General features: G+C 43.2%; 2 protein-coding genes across 4 annotated transcripts in view; both read right to left on the bottom strand.

The window, feature by feature from the left end:
* The window catches only part of LOC111959522 (cyclic AMP-dependent transcription factor ATF-2-like), a 28,129-nt gene extending 14,638 nt beyond the window's left edge, over positions 1–13,491 (bottom strand). The window contains exons 1-8 of the mRNA XM_070437677.1: positions 13,251–13,491; positions 12,668–12,758; positions 11,919–12,037; positions 11,676–11,804; positions 10,517–10,680; positions 10,034–10,139; positions 2,402–2,437; positions 1,637–1,843 (exon numbers count right to left, since the gene is read on the bottom strand). Of these exons, the coding sequence (XP_070293778.1) occupies positions 1,637–1,843; positions 2,402–2,437; positions 10,034–10,139; positions 10,517–10,680; positions 11,676–11,804; positions 11,919–12,037; positions 12,668–12,716 (810 nt within the window). The 5' untranslated portion in view covers positions 12,717–12,758; positions 13,251–13,491. The remainder of the gene's footprint in view (positions 1–1,636; positions 1,844–2,401; positions 2,438–10,033; positions 10,140–10,516; positions 10,681–11,675; positions 11,805–11,918; positions 12,038–12,667; positions 12,759–13,250) is intronic.
* A 1,279-nt stretch (positions 13,492–14,770) lies between these two features.
* LOC111959712 (ATP synthase F(0) complex subunit C2, mitochondrial) lies at positions 14,771–16,903 on the bottom strand. 3 transcript variants are annotated; one of them, XM_023981482.2, is made up of 5 exons: positions 16,812–16,903; positions 16,521–16,616; positions 15,534–15,608; positions 15,176–15,366; positions 14,771–15,056 (listed from the first exon to the last, which is right to left on the bottom strand). In XM_023981482.2, exons 2-5 carry the CDS (start codon positions 16,557–16,559, stop codon positions 14,942–14,944), a joined length of 420 nt encoding a protein of 139 aa, XP_023837250.1. In that variant the 5' UTR covers positions 16,560–16,616; positions 16,812–16,903; the 3' UTR covers positions 14,771–14,941. The 3 variants fall into 3 exon arrangements, with proteins under 3 accessions (XP_023837250.1, XP_023837251.1, XP_023837249.1); XM_023981483.2 differs by having other exon boundaries at positions 16,773–16,836; XM_023981481.2 differs by having other exon boundaries at positions 16,725–16,823.
* Between the last annotated feature and the right edge of the window lie 4,692 nt (positions 16,904–21,595).

The raw sequence follows: 21,595 nt of genomic DNA, 5'->3' as shown, positions 1-21,595 counted from the left end.
CCTCACCTTGTCTTCTCTGGACAAGCTTTTTCCAGATGCCCCAAACAATCGGAAAGGGGATGTCATCAGAGAAAATTACTTTCTCCTTTTAAATTTTTCTCCTTTACCCCAGTATCTCTACTTGCACATTCATCTTCTGCACATCTATCACTCCAGTATTTAATGCTAAATTGTAATTAATTTCGCCACTTATGGCCTATTTATTGCCTTACCTCCCTTATCTTACCTATTTGCACACACTGTATATGAGACTTTTTCTGTGTGTTATTGACTGTATGTTGTTTATTCCATGTGTAACTGTGTGTTGTTTTGTGTCGCACAGCTTTGCTTCATCTTGGCCAGCGTCGGCAGTTGTAAATGAGAACTTGTTCTCACCTAGCCTACCTGGTTAAATAAAGCTGAAATAAATCAATTAAATGTATTGTAAGTGCCTTAATGTGTTTGGATACCCAGGCTGCTCTAAATCCACGTAGTCACCGTGAGCGTAATGTGGCCTCTCTTTACGGCATGCTGAATCCCTCGCTCCCACAGGGGCTGTAAGGACACAGTCTCAGCAGAATCCACTATAGTGGTGCTGACCACCTGACAATTTGTGTTTAGAGCCAGTAAAGGGACATAATTATAATAATAACTAAACACAGGAAATAGATGGCTTAAAAAACACAGGAAATAGATGGCTTAAAAAACACAGGAAATAGATGGCTTAAAAAACACAGGAAATAGATGGCTGAAAAATGCGCGTCGCTAGTGTCAGTGATAAATAGGAGCGTGCGCACCACAGTGCACATATAAATAGGCTACGTGGCCCGCGCATCACACTTTGGAGTCAGGACGTGAAGAGAACATTATTGTTCCATGTATGAATGGTGATGAAATATAATTAATAAATCGTTAAGTATGATTAAGACTAATGTACCAATGAATTTGGAAATTAGAAATTGCCTTTCTACATTGTTGAACCAGTTTATTGGTTGCGATTTCCAATTTGGTAATTTTATGGTCCTGGGAGGAKCCAAGTGCTTATATGTACCTGTTGAGCTCCTGACAGATTCCATTTGGTTTCTCAATGGGAGGCTGTGCAGTCTTGCCCTCTACCTGTATCCGTTCAGATWGGACAGGTTAAGCCTGATAYGGAGGCTATATCTTTTGGGCTACTGCCCGTGTATATCTGGTAAATCTACTTGTATATTTAGTATGATATGGCTCTTTCACCATTGTATCACCAAGACCTGTAAATAAATGTACACGTCAACCTGCCTTGCCTTCTGCTGATTTCATGCCCTTATGACTATTACAAGGTCCCTATTTTACAATGACATCATCAAAATGTGTTACAGATAAAATCATGAAAAGGGCTGTCTGGTAGCCTCAATACATAGACACAGATCTGTACTTGAACAAAGCGTCGCATGTATAGATTTCATTTTTTTTTTTTACTTGACTTGAGACTTGATTTGAAAAAAAAACAACTTGTGACTCGACTTGACTTGCTCTTTGAATGCACGACTTGGACTTGACTCGAGACTTAACCCGTTCTACTTGGGACTCGACTTGAGACATGGACCTTGTGACTTGCTTGAAACTCGAATAATAGTGACTTGGTCTCACCTCTGTCTAATACCGACTGGGAGTATACCTGTAGTTGTCCGTTCATAGAGTTGAGGTCCTGAGTCTTCTTCTCCAGGGTAGACACCCAGGCCTTCCTCTTCTGTCTGCAGCGGGACACCGCTGCTCGGTTGCGTTCCAGGRACTTGCGCCTCTTCTCGTCTGGGTCTTCGCTGGTGGCTCTGCGTTGCCGGCCCCCTGTGGTTGTAGTGTGCTGGGCAGGGGGCGCCTCGGACGCCTGGTATAGAGACCAGAATGAGCAGCACACATCAGAACCAAACTATCAAAGCTCTATAACCCAGAGACTACAACATACTGTATCTAATGGGAAAACAAACCCTCATTATCACAGAGGGTTGTATAGAGCAGGGGTTTCTTCGTACCAAAGTTTGGGAACCACTGATATRGAGTAATATCATGTAGAATTCATAAAGGTAATACTGTACACTGATACATGTACTTCAAATGACTGTAGTTGTGGAATGGCCGAACTAAGCATAGCCCCCTCTGATGGCCAGTTGTGGTAGTGTACACACAGCGGTGGAGGTGGCAGGCTGATGGAGGGGCTGGGGGCAGGGTTCCTCAGGCGGGGCAGGGGGAGGGACAGGTGATGGGTCTGGATCAGGGAAAGGGGTCAAGGCTGGAGCAGTGTGGGGGCAGGGTTCTCATAGGGGGTCAGGGGGAGGACAGGTGTAGGGTCTTGGATCAGGGAAAGGGGTCAAGGCTGAGCCAGGGCTGGGGTGCAGTGTGGGTCACAACACTGCTCTGGGACACACCAGCATCCTCTGGTTGTGACCTGAGGGAGCTGCTGGCTCAGTACTGGTTTCAGCTTCTAGCGGGAAAAGAACACAAGCCACCGAGATAAAACTTTTGTGCAATGTGAAGATGTTATGTTTGAGTTGAAAACCAAAATCTTGACTAGTGTTCATAGATCATGGAAAAATCCCAAATATGAACAAAAGTCATACCATTCTGGTAGCGAAACAAAACATTCTACATCTGTACGAAACAACATTCTACACTGTGCAAAAAAGTAAAGTGAAACACTTAAACAACAAATGTAACTCAAGTCAATAACACTTCTGTGAAATCAAAACTGTCCACTTAGGAAGCAACACTGATTGACAATAATTTCAAACATGCTGTTTGCAAAAGTGGAATAGAAAAAGGTGGAATTATAGGCATTGCAAGTACACCATCCAATAAAGGAGTGGTTCTGCAGGTGGTGACCCATTCCAGTTCTCTATGCTTCCTGGCGATGTGTTTGGCATCTTTGAAGTGGTGCTCTCATGCTAGTGGTGAGCATGAGACGGAGTCTTACAGACTCCACGACAAGTGCTCAGGTAGTGACGCGTCATCCAGGCAGCCCCAGACTGGCGACAAGTGCAGGTCCGCCTCAACGCCGTACGTGCGATCCAGAGCATGGAGCGCTGACCCCCGACCTGAGGAGAAGGCAGTCAACATCAGGAAGACGTGTGGAGCAGAGAGAACGTAAAAAAAGAAAGAAAAGGGCACAACCGCAGAGGACGGTACCGTCGCGGGTGGTGTGGGTGGCGGGGGAGGGGGAGCACTGCCAGAGCCCTGCAAAATGACCTCCAGCAGGCCACAAAGTATTAAGACCCCTTGACTTTTCCACATTTTGTTACGTTACAGCCTTAATCTAAAATTAATCTAAAAAAATTGCTCATCAATTTACACAAATACCCCATAATCATGAAGGGGAAAAAGGTTTAGACATTTTTGCAAATGTATTAAAACTAAAAAACACCTTATTTACATAAGTATTCAGACCCTTTGCAATGAGACTCGAAATTGAGCTCCGGTGCATCCTGTTTCCATTGATCATCCTTGAGATGTTTCCACAACTTGACTGGAGTCCACCTGTGGTAAATTCAATTGATTGGACATGATTTGCAAAGGCACACACCTGTCTATATAAGGTCTCACAGTTGACAGTGCATGTCAGAGCAGAAATCAAGACATCAGATTGAAGGAATTGTCAGTAGACCTCCGAGACAGGATTGTGTCAAGGCACAGATCTGGGGTACCAAAACATTTCTGCATCATTGAAGGTCCCCAAGAACACAGTGGCCTCCATTTTTAAATGGAAGAAGTTTGGAACCACCGAGACTCTTCCTATAGCTGGCCACCCAGCCAAACTGAGCCATCGGGGGAGAAGGACCTTGGTCAGGGACTTGACCAAGAACCCTACAGTCACTCTGACAGAGCTCCAGAGTTCCTCTGGATATGGGAGAACCTTCCAGAAGGACAACCTTCTCTGCAGCACTCCACCAATCAGGCCTTTATGGTAGAGTGGCCAGACAGAAGCCACTCCTCAGTAAAAGGCACATGACAAGTTTGCCAAAAGGCACCTAAAGGACTCTCAGACCATGAGACACAAGATTCTCTGGTCTGATGAAACCAAGATTGAACTCTTTAGCCTGAAGGCCAAGCGTCACATCTGGAGTAAACCTGGCAACATCCCTATGGTGATGCAGTGGTGGCAGCATGACACTGCAGGAATTTTTTTCAGCGGCAAGGACTGGGAGACTAGTCAGGATCGAGGGAAAGATTAAAAGGAGCAGTACAGAGAGATCCTTGATGAAAACCTGCTCCAGAGCACTCAGCACCTCAGACGGGGGCGAAGGTTCACCTTCCAAGACAACGACCCTAAGCACACAGCCAATACAAGAAGGAGTGGCTTCGGGACAAGTCTCTGCATATCCTTGAGTGTCCCAGCCAGAGCCCGGACTTGAACCTGATCGAACATCTCTGGAGAGACCTGAAAATAGCTATGCAGTGACGCTCCCCATCCAACCTGACAGAGCTTGAGAGGATCTGCAAAGAAGAATGGGAGAAACTCCCCAAATACAGGTGTGCCAAGCTTGTATCGTCATACCCAATAAGACTCGAGGCTGTAATCGCTGCCAAAGATGCTTCAACAAGGTACTGAGTAAAGGGTCTGAATCACTTATGTACATTTCTGTGATATTTCAGTTTATTTTATACATTTGCAAAAAAAATCTAACTGTTTTTGCTTTGTCATTATGGGGTATTGTGTAGATTGGTGAGAAGAAAAAAAAACTATGTAACCAATTTTAGAACAAGGCTGTAAAGTAACCAAATGTGGAAAAAGTCAAGGGGTCTGAAAACTTTCCCGAAAGCACTGTATATATGGAGACTGCTTAATGCCAAATAAAAGGATTTAAATACATGTCAGAAAAACAAACATTTCCTAATATTTATTATATCGCTCAGGTATAGTAAAGACACTTCAGGACAAACTTCCTTTTGATGTTGTTTTGGGAATAATTTTTTTTTACTTCAAGGGGTCTTACAATTAGCTAAATTATCCTTGGTATGACTTTCTTAAAACAATTCCAGATAGCTTAGTAGAACCTCCCCCTCCCCCGACTTAGACAGGGTTTAGACTTATGGGTTTTAAACTCCGTCCCCCACCTCACCCAATCTTAAACTCAAGCTAATACACAGGGCCAGAGGCCGGAGACTCTACTAACACACAGGGCCGGAGACTCTACTAACACACAGGGCCGGAGGCTCTACTAACACACAGGGCCGGAGGCTCTACTAACACACAGGGCCGGAGGCTCTACTAACACACAGGGCCAGAGGCTCTACTAACACACAGGGCCAGAGACTCTACTAACACACAGGGCCAGAGACTCTACTAATACACAGGGCCAGAGGCCGGAGACACTACTAATACACAGGNTACATTCTGTACGAAACCAACATTCTACATTCTGTACGAAACCAACATTCTACATTCTGTACGAAACCAACATTCTACATTCTGTACGAAACCAATGTCCTAAATTCTGTATGAAACCAATGTCCTATATTCTGTATGATATAAAATTAGACATGAAAACAAAGACTTCTCCAGTAATGTTACATAGGACTTCTAATGGCAGTCATGGCCAATATATCCTGAGGAGCTGGTGACAATCAACTTGCCAGAGGAAGCTCTGCCTCTTGAGTGTGTTTACAGCTGTCCATAGTGGCCCCGCCCCCTACTCTGCCAAATCATAAAACTAGCTAACAAAGTCAAATGGACAAGACCTCTACAGTGATAACAAAACAATTCCATCTTCTAGGAAATCCAAACGAAGAGACATTACATGGCGAGGTCTAGTTAGTCATGCTACATACTGTGAAGTTAAAACGGAGACATTACATGTAGAGGCCTAGTTAGTCATGCTACATACTGTGAAGTTAAAACGGAGACATTACATGTAGAGGTCTATTTAGTCATGCTACATACTGTGAAGTTAAAACGGAGACATTACATGGCGAGGTCTAGTTAGTCATGCTACATACTGTGAAGTTAAACGGAGACATTACATGTGGAGGCCTAGTTAGTCATGCTACATACTGTGAAGTTAAAACAGAGACATTACATGTAGAGGCCTAGTTAGTCATGCTACATACTGTGAAGTTAAAACAGAGACATTACATGTAGAGGCCTAGTTAGTCATCAAATCAAATTGTATTAGTCAAATGCGCCGAATACAACAGGTGTAGAGCTTACAGTGAAATGCTTACTTACGAGCCCCTAACCAACAATGCAACTTAAAAAAAACATGAATAAGAATAAGAAATTAAAGTAACAAGTCATTAAAAAGCAGCGGTAGACGTTAGTCGAGGTAATATGTACATGTAGGTAGTTATTAAAGTGACTGTGCATAGATGATAACAACAGAGAGTAGCAGCAGGGTAAAAGAGGGGGGGGTGGCAATGTAAATAGTCTGGGTAGCCATTTGATTAGACGTTCAGGAGTCTTATGGCTTGGGGATAGAAGCCTCTTGGACCTCGACTTGGCACTCCAGTACCACTTGTCGTAAGGAAGCAGAGAGAACAGTCTGTGACTAGGGTGGCTGGAGTCTTTGACAATTTTTAGGGCCTTCCTCTGACACCGCCTGGTATAGAGGTTCTGGATGGTAGGAAGCTTTGCCCCAGTGATGTACTGGTCCATACGCACTAACCTCTGTAGTGCCTTGCTGTCAGAGGCCGAGCAGTTGCCATACCAGGCAGTGATGCAACCCGTCAGGATGCTCTTGATGGTGCAGCTGTAGAACTTTTTGAGGATCTGGAGACCCATGCCAAATCTTTTCAGTTTCCTGAGGGGGAATAGGTTTTGCTGTGCCCTCTTCACGACGGTCTTGGTGTGCTTGGACTATTTTCGTTTGTTGGTGATGTGGACACAGGAACTTGAAGCGGTCAACCTGCTCCACTACAGCCCTGTCAATGAGAATGGGGCCGTGCTCGGTTCACTTTTTCCTGTAGTCCACAATCATCTCCTTTGTCTTGATCACATTGAGGGAGAGGTTGTTATCCTGGCACCACACAGCCAGGTCTCTGACCTCCTCCCTATAGGCTGTATCATCGTTGTCGGTGATCAGGCCTACCACTGTTGTGTCATCGGAAAACTAAATGATGGTGTTGGAGTCGTGCCTGGCCGTGCAGTCATGAGTGAACAGGGAGTACAGGAGGGGACTGAGCACGCACCCCTGAGGGGCCCCTGTGTTGAGGATCAGCATGGCGGATGTGTTGTTACCTACCCTTACCACTTGGGGGCGCCCCGTCAGGAAGTCCAGGATCCAGTTGCAGAGGGAGGTGTTTAGTCCCAGGGTCCTTAGCTTATTGATGAGCTTTGAGGGCACTATGGTGTTGAATGCTGAGCTGTAGTCAATAAATAGCATTCTCACACAGGTGTTCCTTTTGTACAGGTGGGAAAGGGCAGTGTGGAGTGCWATAGAGATTGCATCATCTGTGGATCTGTTGGTGCGATATGCAAATTGGAGTGAGTCTAGGGTTTCTGGGATAATGGTGTTGATGTGAGCCATGACCAGCCTTTCAAAGCACATCATGGCTACAGACGTGAGTGCTATGGGTCGGTAGTCACTTAGGCTTAAAACATGTTGGTCTTACAGACTCGGACAGGGAGAGGTTGAAAATGTCAGTGAAGACACTTGCCAGTTGGTCAGCGCATGCTCGCAGTACACCTCCTGGTAATCCGTATGGCCCTGCGGCATTGTGAATGTTGACCTGTTTAAGGTCTTACTCACATCAGCTGCAGAGAGCGTGATCACACAGTCTTCCCGGAACAGCTGGTGCTCTCATGCATGTTTCAGTGTTATTTGCCTCGAAGCATGCATAGAAGTAGTTTAGCTCGTCTGGTAGGCTCGTGTCACTGGGCAGCTCTCGGCTGTGCTTCCCTTTGTAGTCTGTAATGGTTTGTAAGCCCTACCACATCCGACGAGCGTCAGAGCCAGTGTAGTACGATTCGATCTTAGTCCAGTATTGATGCTTTGCCTGTTTGATGGTTCGACGGAGGGCATAGCGGGATTTCTTGTAAGCTTCCTGGATAGAGTCCCACTCCTTGAAAGTGGCATCTCTAGCCTTTAGATCAGTGCGGATGTTGCCTGTAATCCCTGGCTTCTGGTTGGGGTATGTACGGTCACTGTGGGGACAACGTCATCGATGCACTTGCTACATACTGTGAAGTTAAACAGAGACAGTGCATGGAGAGGTCTAGTTAGTCATGCTACATACTGTGAAGTTAAATACATATTTGTACTTGTTGATGTTTTACATGAAAATCTACGCAACACATTTTACCCATCCCTTGTCTCATTAAAAGGTGACAGACTGTAATTTGAAGCCCAAATTGAAGCCCAAATACTAAGCCATCAAACAGTGAGTAAAAAAAGCTGAACGTGAATGAGCCATCTCAACGCATAACAAAGTGAGTGGGAATACATTTACATGGGAGAAGAGAGGAGCACATTATTCTAACTACCTTTTGCTAGAGCAATCGATCTCCCAAATTAGTTTATCGTGTAATACCCTTCCAGAAGCTATTCTGTCAGAAACAAGATATTACTGTCCTGGAACAGCCCATAGGAGGAGGCAAAAGTCGGTCAGATTCCTGCCACAAAAACTTTATCAGCGTAATAACCTTTCATCTCACGGCTGTTTTCCAACCATCTGCTGCTCTATTACTTATCTTTATTTTGAAATTAATTAACAGCATAATCTTTTAAATTCAGAAAGTTAATTGTCATTATTGTGGTCTTTGCAGCATCATCAGTCCTTGTAAAGCCCCGTCTTGGCACCCCCGGAGAGCGCTGGGGGGGGGCTCATTAGGTGTTTGCTGATAAGCTGAGTGTGCCGGGGGAACCGGGGGCTGGGGGAGAGCAGGTCAGTCAGGGATTCTGCTGAACAAAAAAGCTTCCATGCAGGTGGAGGCTGGAATAATGTGCCTCCCCGAGCCCATGACGAGGCTGAGCAAAAAGTGAGGGATGGAGAGAGACGAGCGGGAAGGCAGAGCTGGGACTCTTCTACCATCTCCTGACAATGATATGGATGGAAAAAGGGAGAGAAGAGGAGGCCCAGCAGAGGGATCTCTTCTTCTCTTTTTTCATCAGTGTTCTCCACAGATAATCATATTCTGCTCAGTGTTTCCCACAGATATTCGTGGCCAGAGAGAAGGAGGCAGGGACCCTTTCTGTCTATCATCATTCAGCCAGACAAGGGGGGGGGGGGGGGGCGACGACTAGGGACAGGGAACGCAGGGAGACGCGGCTCTGGGGGAACCAGGGAGACGCGGCTCTGGGGGAACCAGGGAGACGCGGCTCTGGGGGAACCAGGGAGACGCGGCTCTAGGGGAACCAGGGACAGAGAGACTTCTATAGCACCTATGATATGGATATATGAGCTAATATCCTCAACGGACACTGAAACGTAATATCCAGATCATCATGTTAATTGATTGTGACACACATCAGGCATAGTCCATCCAGTCTGCCAGAAGTCAAGTGTGGTGATTCAAATTGTACAAGGACAAATGGCAGTGAGGCACTCTGGATGGGGCCAAGTAACYATTTGGCCTACTCAATGTCTTTGCCATGGTGACATACAGCTGCTCTCTTCTAAGRCACATTAGAWCCCCCATCATCCCCTGCCTATGCAACACATGCCAAAGACACTTGTGCCAAAGCAGTAAATGGGGACCTCTAGGGGCGGAATGCAGATTAATGACATTAACTACTGGAACGTGCCTATAGGCCCAGTAGAAATGTGCCCGATTGATTGGGAAAGGGGTAAGGGAAGGGGGGGATACCTAGTCAGAAGTACAACTGAATRCATTCAACTGAAATGTGTCTTCCGTATTTAACCCAACCCCTGTGAATCAGAGGTGCGGGGTCTGCCATAATCGACATCCACCTATTCGGCGCCCGGGGAACAGTGCCTTGCTCAGGGGCAGAATGACAGRTTTTTACCTTGTCAGCTCGGGGAWTCGATCCAGCAGCTGGCCCAACGCTCTAACCACTACAGCGCATTGGAAATCAACACATTCAAAATACACAATGGAACTCCATAAAACAAGACTTGCAATACTTACAGGAACGGCGGTTGGAATGTGTACACTGGATGCGATGGTTAATGGGATAGCGAYGGGCATGGTCTGTCCATTAGGCAGCTGAAAGAGTACAKGGAAAGAGAGAAGACTGGAGAGAAGACAAAAGACACTATGGGTTACACAACAAACAGCAATTATATMGTTTTTCAAAAATATATAATTTAARAACATTATGATACACTTTACACTACAATATTTTGTTATTAATAAACTTAACAGGCAATCAAAGGAACATAACAGCCTAATTAAATGGATTTGTATTCATACAATATGGTACCAGTCCTGGTCACAGACATCAAAACAAAGAGTAAACTTTTCAATTAACCATCTGACCACGAAATGCAATATCATAAAGACATATTAGCACAAAAATTATTCCAAGAAAGAAATCAAGCAAAAAAAGTTAAAAAATTAAAAAATTGACAAAAAAAGAACTAAATAAAGTTATATTTTTGAGTCACTTACACTATTGGCCTTTTAGAGGATGAGGCTTGGGTAATTACAGAGCTAGATGTTGGCGATGCGAGAGCTTGCTCTATAACAACACTAGCGTCTGAGGTTGMTAGAAGTACATTGGGGACTTGGAGGGATGCAGGATGGACTATAGTAGAGCTTGGCAGTGAGGACGGCTGCAAAGGTTACACCATACGAGACCTTAGCTGCATTAATAGTTCAATCAAAACCATTTTCTAGATTTCAACTATGAAATAATGCCTTAGTTTTGTCTAACTCCTGTAATACAGTTTAAAAAGATAGAGTACTAACTGATAATCAAATAGTTATTATGGGTCTGGTGTACAAAATATAGCCCAAAGTGATKTCTTTATCCAAACCATTTCTACAGATCTGGTAGTAATGTGTTCTTTTTGTGAAGGAGTGRAACCATCCATCAAAGCAGTGTGGAAGAGAATCAGTGTTTCATCAGATGAAACACTACAGTGAGACTATTCAACAGAAGACAAAAGCTCCCAGAAAAAAAGTCATTCGTCTGAAGAAACTATTCAAAAAAGGTGCTGCAAATGAGTATAAACCTCATTCTGAGATGACAAAATATTTTAAACTGTAGATCAACTCCATTACACTGGGTAGTCATAACGGAGAACAATTCACTCTGAGCTTATTGCAATGTTGTTGAGCAACATCTCTGATAAGCCATTCGTTTGGGGTTTCACGGATACCCGTATGACCAGAATTATGGCAGTACGTCTGTATAGTTGGCCTACATGGTAGCAAAGACAATTGCTTTTTTCAGCAATCACATCTACAGTGTTACTCAACATTCAAGTAACACTGTTTGAAATTAATCAAACTGTTTAAGGTTTAATATAAACCTGGATATTCAAAAGGTGAGACAATAGTTGTTTATAAATGTCCAAAATGTATGTCAAGAGCTACAACTGCCCTACAGACAACTGATGCCGGTGGTGTCACAAGCAACTAATATTGAGAAACTAGGATCTAGCAACTAAAACTAGGATCTAGCAACTAAAACTAGGATCTAGCAACTAAAACTAGGATCTAGCAACTAAAACTAGGATCTCGCAACTAAAACTAGGATCTAGCCTACATTTATATAAACTAATTCACCTGGATATCACTGTATGAAGTATACCAAATTCTTTACCTTGTCATCCCTTGTTGTAGATTCCGGATGGGGCAGAGGGCCGTCCCGATGTGCCGCCACAGCTGAGTGGTCCTCAATTTTGTTTTGTATGATCATCGGTGTGGCAAGAGGCGACAAATCCAAGGGCATCTACATGTCAGAAACAAATGTCAACAGATCAGATAAGATCAAATCTGAAGGAACCTGTACTACGAATGTAAAGAGCATTATTCTTGACAGAACCACTGATTAGTAACTAGTCACCTTTTTGATGTCATCCACAGCAGTTATTTTGAAGTAATGCTCCATAGGACTGGTAACCTCGTTGAAGAGTCCAACTTCCTCACAGTTCTTCAAAAAGCGTACAGGTGTTCGCGTTTGGTCTGCAACAGAAGGCAATCTCTCTCACACATCACTTGAATGAATTATTTCACTTAGCAGTGGTGTAAAGTACTTAAGTAACAAAATAATTTCAAGTTCTACTTAAGTCGTTTTTTGAGGGAATCTGTACTTTACTATTTTGACAACTTTTACTTCACTACATTCCTAAAGAAAAGATGGTACTGTTTACTCCATACATTTTCCGTGACAACCCAAAGTACTCGTTACATTTTGAATGCTTAGCAGGACAGGAAAATTGTGAAAGTAATGGACTTATCAAGAGAACACCTGGTCATCCCTACTGCCTATGGTCTGGCAGACTCACTAAACACAAATGCATATTTTGTCAATATTGTCTGAGTGTTGGTGTGCCCCTGGCTATCCATACATTTAAAAAACAAGAAAATAGTGCCATCTGCTTTGCTTAATATAAGGAATTTGAAATTATTTATACTTTTACTTTTGATACATAAGTATATTTCAAACCAAATACTTTTAGACGTTTACTCAAGTAGTATTTTACTGGGTGACTTTCTATTAAGGTATCTTTACTTTTACTCAAGTATGACAACTGAGTACTTTATCCACCACTGTCACTTAGTAATTGATTTGAAGCCCCTTGTAGTGCTTACCGGCTACTATGACACTGTTGCCTCTTGCTGGACCAAACTTTAGTGTCATCTCATGTTTGTGGACAGCCAATTGGTCTTCATTTGTAAATCGCTATGAAAAGATGATAAACATATACTTTAAACATATAACCACAAAGCAAACCACAGGGACTTTTAAAACATACCTGACCACATCCAGGTGCAGAACATAAGAACAGTTTGTCATCACTCATATATAGGAATTCCTTTTATACCCTGGAATAAATAAAAAAATATATGATTTGTACTTTAGTAGGTAGAACATTCCAGATGAATGTTCCTCGCCTTATAGGCTCTTTCGAAGATGTTATCTTGGGGACAAAGCTTATTGATGGCAAGTTGGCAACTGCCTCTGGTAAATGCATGGTCTTTTTCAATCAGGAGTGAGACATTGTTGGGGTTAGAAAAAAAAACATCTCTATCAAAATGGTTAGCGGAAACTCAAATTATGAAAGATGACACTCTACGTCATAGTGCGCTTATTCAGAAGAAACAGTTGAAAGCCAATTACTTAGAATTACAAAACATGCGCACAAAACAATGTGCGGTGGTTTTGTTTACACACCCCTCCTCCGCACACCAACTAGCGCGCTCGTCCTATCCACACCGCCTTCAGTCAGGGTAACTTAACATCTGCAAGCATAGTACGGTCGCCATATTAACTCTATTTACTAATGTTAATACATGAAGGATGTGCATTTATCACAGACTCGTTTTTCTTAACACTTAAATCGCCACTAATGGCAATAAATCAGTACACGTGCGATATCTTTGCGTACAATCGCCTTGACTTCGTGCACTTACCTACCAGCGCAACCCTTCCTATCGAAATCCCTGGTCTGTACAACTCTCGCGAGAGCAGCATCTCCGCGGTACGGACAGCAACCGCAATTTTATAGAAATGAAGAAAAATCAGTTCACAATACATTTTAGAATATGGTCGATTTCAATTATCTTTATGGCTAGTCATGAGAATAAATGCTGTGATAATTCCAACGACCTTATATGGATGTAGCAGAGATTTGGTGCTTGCAGTATGCCAGGCCAATGCCAACCAACCACAATGAAACAAAACATTTCATAAAGCACACACACAAGCTTCCAGATTATTAGAGGATCCAATCTTGAATGAAGTGCTTGGTGAGCAAAGGAACGATCGACAAGGGGGTCCAGGTGAACAAGGAGTTCTTCAGTTTATGGAAGAACAAACAACTAAAGTTGAAGGCAGTGGGGAATGAATCCCACCAGAACAGTGAGAATTTATTACAGAAGTCTCCTACAAACAAAAGGTAAATGCTATTATCATCTGTGGGGTGGAGAAATGACCTCCACTGGAACACAGGTAAACACCAAACACAACATTTGTCCAAAATGAAAGCGAAAAGGRGAAATCTTGTTGGACGATATCAGGTAGTACCATCCTCAGTTAAATGTTTTCTGTTGTGCCGACTGAACATAACCCTGAACATAACCAGGAGCCGGGGTATGAAGGGTGACCCATCTCCAGAAACTACACGGCATTTGTATGAGAATATTGGAATTATCTTTCAAAATCGTTGCATCAATGACACTATGGATGAATTTCCTCTGGGCCCATCCAATTTGCCAATATATTGGATCTGGTGTTCTCAKGTGTCTTAAATCTCTAAGTGATAAGCCAATATTATGCAAGCTTAACATGAACCAAAAACGAATGTAAAATTGTCAAGGGAATCATATCAAGACCTGCAGGCATTTGACAGACTACGCACGTTCATTCAGAGTATCCCAAATAAACTGGACCAGTGACCACTATTTAGCACCATCAAATTGTCTAGGTTTATTTAATGCCATTTACAAAAGCAAGCATTCACTTGCTGCCTACTTACATACTTCTATAGAACTGCACTTGAACCAAAAAAAGCATCAATGTGGACCCACAGAAGCGAACATATGATGCATTGGAAAATGCGCCAGACTGATTTACAGTAAGTTAAGCAGTTCCTTTGTATAATTCCATGCTGACATTCAATAGAAGCTAGTTGTCTTCATGATTGTAGTGAAACATAATTCCCAACAGAAAACATACTGCCATATGTTAAATAGTCAAATACATGCATTTTAATKATGTAATTTCTTACATTTTTACAAAACATGTTTTTGTTATTTTGACTTGAAAATATACATTTCCATGATACCAACACAGAACATTTTTGGTAGACACTAAAATATGTAGTCACATCAGTAATTACAGTGTTTCTATGAACAATAGATTTGTTACATAGCAAACAAGATTAAGAAGGCAACCATCAAACAGAATAGACCCATGGCTTCAGACAGGGCGAATCCCAGGATAGCATAGGAGAACAGCTGCTGCTTCAGAGATGGGTTCCTGCAAAACACAACACAAACCATTTCTATGTAAAAGTCAGCTTTGAATCATAGTTTTTTTTCTGAAAGCTGACATTGACAAGCACATATCTAGGCATCTATTTGTAGAAGWGGACTTACCTGGCATATCCAATAATGAGACTGCCAAACACTGTTCCAATCCCAGCACCGGATCCAGCCACTCCGACCGTGGCTGCTCCAGCACCAATGAACTTAGCGGCTGTGTCGATGTCCCTGCTCACAGCACTGGTCTGGAAGCCTCTCAGTGCTACTTGGGCGAAGGGGCTCTGTGGCATGAGGGCTACATTGTTCTGAAAAACAAAGCAAGCCTCTTTTTAAATGATGGGTAAAGCACTCCTACATCATGGACCATTAGGGGGCTTGAAAACTTCCTGCATCAATGACCATTAGGAGGATTGAAAACATTGCATTGTATTCCACAGTGAAGAGCTACTGCAAGAAGAGCGTCTTTCCTCACCTCTGTGTTGACCTCGGGCCTGGACATCATACAGGCAGACAAGGGTCTGTAAAGAGTCCGGGAGCCAGCACGGACCTACACCAGGGACAAGGACAAAACTGAGTGAAAAAAAATTCACAAATGTTTTGCCTAAAGGCACACAAAGGAAGATCTTGAAGGCAATAAATAAAATGACAGATGAAGTGCACACGAAGGTTCAAAGTTCAAGACAAGTAAACTTTTAAGTGTTATGGTTCCCACCGTGAAAGGCAAAACAAGTGCACCTTGACAGTAGCTAGCCACTGTGGTTGTGGAACATCATAGAGCTGTACCAAGACATTACAATTCGTTAATTCCAACATCATAGCTACTTTCCCAACTTAGTCATCAAAAAAGTATTTAAGATTCGTTCCTCAACGCCACCTGGTAACAGTAACGTTACAAGGATAAAACACTTACCTGCTGAGTGCACTTTGCACAAGCTAATGTCAAACAGTTACGTTACCAGTAAAACACCCTGTTCCGACATGTTTTACCTGAACATGTAATGTTTCTAGTCAAGTAAAACATGACCTTGGGCAGAGAGCCCCAAAMACAAAAAGGTGACAGCTCAAGAAAGAAAAGCAGGCCAGAGGGTTAACTAGCGTAGCTATGTCACAAGCTAGGTAACGTTACAGATAGACTTGGATGCTGAAGCAAGCCAAGTGTCATGTTGACCTTATTCATAGCTAACTAACGTTAGGCTATAGCTAAAAAGCCTGCTAGTTAGTTCCGGCTTAGAGTATAGAATGTGCAAACAGCTAGGAAACTAAAATAGTGTCACTTACATAATCATAAACGTTAACGGTAGCAAGTAAGCTAACGTTCGTTGGCTAGTTAGCGTTAGCCAATACCCTTGTCAGACAGTTCCATTCAAGTTCAACACAGGCCCATACGAATACAACCGGAGAATATGAATTCAGATGTAAGATAAATAATGGTTTCAACAGATTGATGAAAATAACTCACCAGAGCCGGCGTGGAGACGAACTTTGCGCAGGCGTACATTTTCAATTTACTCTGTTTTAACCTGGTCGGTCAAATTTGATTGAAGCCCGGGTCTTTCTGTGAAGACAATACGGATAAGGTCAATAGGTTTGTAAATGCACAACGATACAAAAAAATTATGACAGCCCAATGTACACAATAATCCGTTCAATATGTAACCCTCACTTGTATTGTGCTACGTGTTGTTTTAACAAAGGATTAAAAAGGATTTACAATGGACAATTCCTRGATAGCCCTCCTTTCGACACTTACCGACTGCAGAAGGTCGAACCACAGTASACACAGATGGTACAAACGAGGTAGATATTTCACCGTATATATAAATRTGAAGCATCCGGTTGGCGTTTCCACTCAACACCAAATGTGGTGATGAGACGAAGTCCAGTGGCCGGCAGTGGGAGAAGATGGATTTTGGCCGACATTCTGCTAATTTCTCATCGATTAAACATTTGCTTTCCATACAATTTTCTGTTTCCAAAAATAGATTATGTAACAAACAGAGTGGGCTGCGTTTGAAGACTTTGTAGWCTTACCCTTTGCCAAAAAAKTGCGTTGTTTTGGAGTGCAAGGGCGAATTGAGTTATCGCACAAGCAGAGACTAGGCGTTCCCTACCGGAAATAWGCAAATAAATGCTGAAACGCACCAATAGGATCTCACAATCACGTGCTTGGCTMWRCCCACCCMCTTGCTTGTTCTGCCCACTATGTTTCATTTGCTCCCATTGGAAACGACAGGCTCTAGTCTATCTTGGGKTRGTTATAAAATCTTCGGTATAGTAGTGCGGCTGCGCAAATYGGTGTTTATAGATTCCCGGATGAAGATTTTGCGACAATGAAAGTGGCATCGCATTAGTGGAAAAYAATACTTTTCCCAAGGCAGGCCTGKTTGTAGCTAGATATGTTTGAGTCGCTTCCGGGGCAGTTTTAGAATTTTAACTAATTCTCCAAACCTGCTACGGTAATGCTCGTAACCTGTCATGTTCATTATCCTAACCTGCTGCAAAAAGTTACTTCTGCTAGTCAAAACCGTCAGACTTGCCCTGAGAACAGTCTTGGTTTCCACTAATGCGATACAGCGCCACGCAAGGTCATTTCACTATAACTTTATTAAACCCTATACCTCTTCGAATGACACCTAAAGATGCATGTCATTGACAAAGATTGTTCTGGTTAATTTACTATGAAAATCCATCGGAGCTCCATGAATGAAATTTATGTAGGCCTTTTATGTAGAGGCCTAACCTTTTAATAGGTATGTCTTGTCTAAATATTAAACCAATACAAAGAAATAGCAAAACGRGACGAATCAACTTATTTTCCTCAGAACGTCTGGCTTAGAGAATATCAGCATTTGACAAGTATATGATTGAATGGTTGATATTGACAGGACTAGGCTATCATTGATTAGAATGGTCGTTCTTTAAAACTAATTTCCTCACCATATTTAATAAGCATGCCCCTTTCAAAAAATTTAGAACTAAGAACAGATATAGCCCTTGATTCACTCCAGACCTGACTGCCCTTGACCAGCACAAAAACATCCTGTGGCGGACTGCAACAGCATCGAATAGTCCCCGCGATATGCAACTGTTTAGGGAAGTCAGGAACCAATAAACGCAGTCAGTCAGGAAAGCGAAGGCTAGCTTTTTCAAACAGAAATTTGCATCCTGTAGCTCTAACTCCAAAAAGTTTTGGGACACTGTAAAGTCCATGGAGAACAAGAGCACCTCCTCCCAGCTGCCCACTGCACTGGGGCTAGGTAACACGGTCACCACCGATAAATCCATGATAATYGAAAATTTCAATAAGCATTTCTCTACGGCTGGCCATGCTTTCCTCCTGGCTACCCCTACCCCGGCCAACAGCTCCGCACCCCCCGCAGCTACCTGCCCGAGCCTCCCCAGCTTCTCCTTCACCCAAATCCAGATAGCAGATGTTCTGAAAGAGCTGCAAAACCTGGACCCGTACAAATCAGCTGGGCTAGACAATTTGGACCCTCTCTTTCTAAAATTATCCACCGCCATTGTTGCAACCCCTATCACYAGTCTGTTCAACCTCTCTTTCGTATCGTCCGAGATCCCTAAAGTTTGGAAAGCTGCCRCAGTCATCCCCCTCTTCAAAGGGGGAGACACGCTAGACCCAAACTGTTATAGACCTATATCCATCCTGCCCTGCCTTTCTAAAGTMTTCGAAAGCCAAGTTAATAAAGAGATCACTGACCATTTCGAATCCCACCGTACCTTCTCCGCTGTGCAATCCAGTTTCCGAGCTGGTCATGGGTGCACCTCAGCCACRCTCAAAGTACTAAACGATATCATAACCGCCATTGATAAAAGACAGTACTGTGCAGCCGTCTTCATCGACCTGGCCAAGGCTTTCGACTCTGTCAATCACTGTATTCTTATCGGCAGACTCAATAGCCTTGGTTTCTCAAATGACTGCCTCGCCTGGTTCACCAACTACTTCGCAGACAGAGTTCAGTGTGTCAAATCGGAGGACCTGTTGTCCGGACCTCTGGCGGTCTCTATGGGGGTACCACAGGGTTCAATTCTTGGGCCGACTCTTTTCTCTGTATATATCAACGATGTCGCTCTTTCTGCGGGTGATTCCCTGATCCACCTCTACGCAGACGACACCATTCTGTATACATCTGGCCCTTCTTTGGACACAGTGTTAACTAACCTCCAAACGAGCTTCAATGCCATACAACACTCCTTCCGTGGCCTCCAACTGCTCTTAAATGCTAGTAAAATCAAATGCATGCTTTTCAACCGTTCGCTTCCCGCGCCCGCCCGACTAGCATCACTACTCTGGACGGTTCTGACCTAGAATATGTGGACAACTACAAATACCTAGGTGTCTGGCTGGACTGTAAACTCTCCTTCCAGACTCATATCAAACATCTCCAATCCAAAATGAAATCTAGAATTTGCTTTCCATTTTGCAACAAAGCCTCCTTCACTCACGTTGCCAAACTTACCCTAGTAAAACTGACTATCCTACCGATCCTCGACTTCGGCGATGTCATCTACAAAATAGCTTCCAATACTCTACTCAGCAAACTGGATGCAGTCTATCACAGTGCCATCCGTTTTGTTACCAAAGCCCCTCATACCACCCACCACTGCGACCTGTATGCTCTAGTCGGCTGGCCCTCGCTACATATTCATCGCCAGACCCACTGGCTCCAGGTCATCTATAAGTCTATGCTAGGTAAAGCTCCGCCTTATCTCAGCTCACTGGTCACGATAACAACACCCACCCGTAGCACGCGCTCCAGCAGGTATATCTCACCGGTCATTCCCAAAGCCAACACCTACTTTGGCCGNTCTGTAATTAGCCCACCCAATCTACCTACCTCATCCCCATATTGTTTTTATTTACTTTTCTGCTCTTTTGCACACCAGTATCACTACTTGCACATCATCATCTGCTCATCTATCACTCCAGTGTTAATCTGCTAAATTGTAATTACTTCGCTACTATGGCCTATTTATTGCCTTACCTCCTCACGCCATTTGCACACACTGTATATAGACTTTCTTTGTTTTCGATTGTGTTATTGACTGTACGCTTGTTTATTCCATGTGTAACTCTGTGTTGTTGTTTGTGTCGCACTGCTTTGCGTTTATCTTGGCCAGGTCGCAGTTGTAAATGAGAACTTGTTCTCAAATAGCTTATCTGGTTAAATAAAGGTGAAATTAAAAAAATAAAACGATGATTTAGGGGTAGTTTTAATTAGCTGCTGAGGGGAGGACGGCTCATAATAATGGCTGGAATGGAGCAAATGGAATGGAATCAAACACATGTGTTTGRTGTTGTTGATACCTTTCCACCTATTCTGCTCCAGCCATTACCTCGTACCGCCAACCTGTGCTTTACAGTATTTGCTGATTTAGGCAACAGGCAATTGGCACTAATTCTATACAAGTTTTTGTGCACGTTAAATCAAATCAAGTTATATTTGTCACATGCTTTGAATACAAYAGGCATAGGCTTTACAGTGGAATGCTTATTCACGAGTCCATTCCCAACAATGCAGAGTTAAAAGGTAAGATAAATATATGCTAAATACTAAAGGAAGTAGTAGCATAATGAAAACAATAACGAGACTATATAGAAGGAGTACCAGTATTGAGTCAATGTGCAAGGGTACGAGGTTATTCAGTATGTACATGTGGGTAGGGTTAAAAGTGACTAGTCAATCATGATATATAAAAAACGGAGTAGCAGCAGCATATGTGAAGTGTGTCTGTGTGTGCTTGTTGGAGTATCAATGTAGTATGTGTGAGTGTGTGGGTAGAGTCTAATGAGTGTTCATAGAGCCAGTGCACAACAATTAAGATAAATAATAAAGTGGGTCAATGTAAATAGTCCGGGTAGCCATTTTGATTATTACCTTTATTTAACTAGGCAAGTCAGGTAAGAACACATTCTTATTTACAATGACGGCCTACCAAAAGGCAAAAGGCCTCCTGCTGGGATGGGGGCTGTGATTAACTTTTCAGCAATTTTATGTCTTGGGGGTAGAAGCTGTTCAGCAATTTTATGACTTTGGGGTAGAAGCTGTTCAGCAATTTTATGTCTTGGGGGTAGAAGCTGTTCAGCAGTCTTATGGCTTGGAGGTAGAAGCTGTTCAGCAGTCTTATGGCTTGGGGGTAGAAGCTGTTCAGCAGTCTTATGGCTTGGGGGTAGAAGCTGTTCAGCAGTCTTATGGCTTGGGGGTAGAAGCTGTTCAGCAATTTTATGTCTTGGGGGTAGAAGCTGTTCAGCAGTCTTATGGCCTAGACGTTGGTCGTCTTCAGAATCACATCATAGGGCAGTTGATTCAAGAATACATGTATTGTCAGCTATCTACCCCAAGCCATTAAGACTGCTGAACAGGCTTTCTACCTCCAAGCCATAAGACTGCTGAACAGCTTCTACCCCCAAGACATAAGAATGCTGAACAGCTTCTACCCCCAAGCCATAGACTGCTCTGAACAGCTTCTACCCCCAAGCCATAACTGCTGAACAGCTTCTCCCCAATGCTCTCT

This window comes from Salvelinus sp. IW2-2015, linkage group LG36, assembly GCF_002910315.2.
Source record: "Salvelinus sp. IW2-2015 linkage group LG36, ASM291031v2, whole genome shotgun sequence".
In the NCBI taxonomy this organism is placed as follows: domain Eukaryota; kingdom Metazoa; phylum Chordata; class Actinopteri; order Salmoniformes; family Salmonidae; genus Salvelinus; species Salvelinus sp. IW2-2015.
This window is presented reverse-complemented; position numbering and strand designations above follow the sequence as displayed.

Bases quoted from the DNA above. Each gene is read 5' to 3' on its own strand.
- LOC111959712 (XM_023981482.2), bottom strand. From the start codon at position 16,559: ATGTACGCCTGCGCAAAGTTCGTCTCCACGCCGGCTCTG. The intron at 15,609-16,520 runs GTGAGTTATTTT...TCCCTGGTGTAG, and splicing joins TCGTCTCCACGCCGGCTCTG to GTCCGTGCTGGCTCCCGGAC. The intron at 15,367-15,533 runs GTGAGGAAAGAC...TTTGTTTTTCAG, and splicing joins GGCCCGAGGTCAACACAGAG to AACAATGTAGCCCTCATGCC.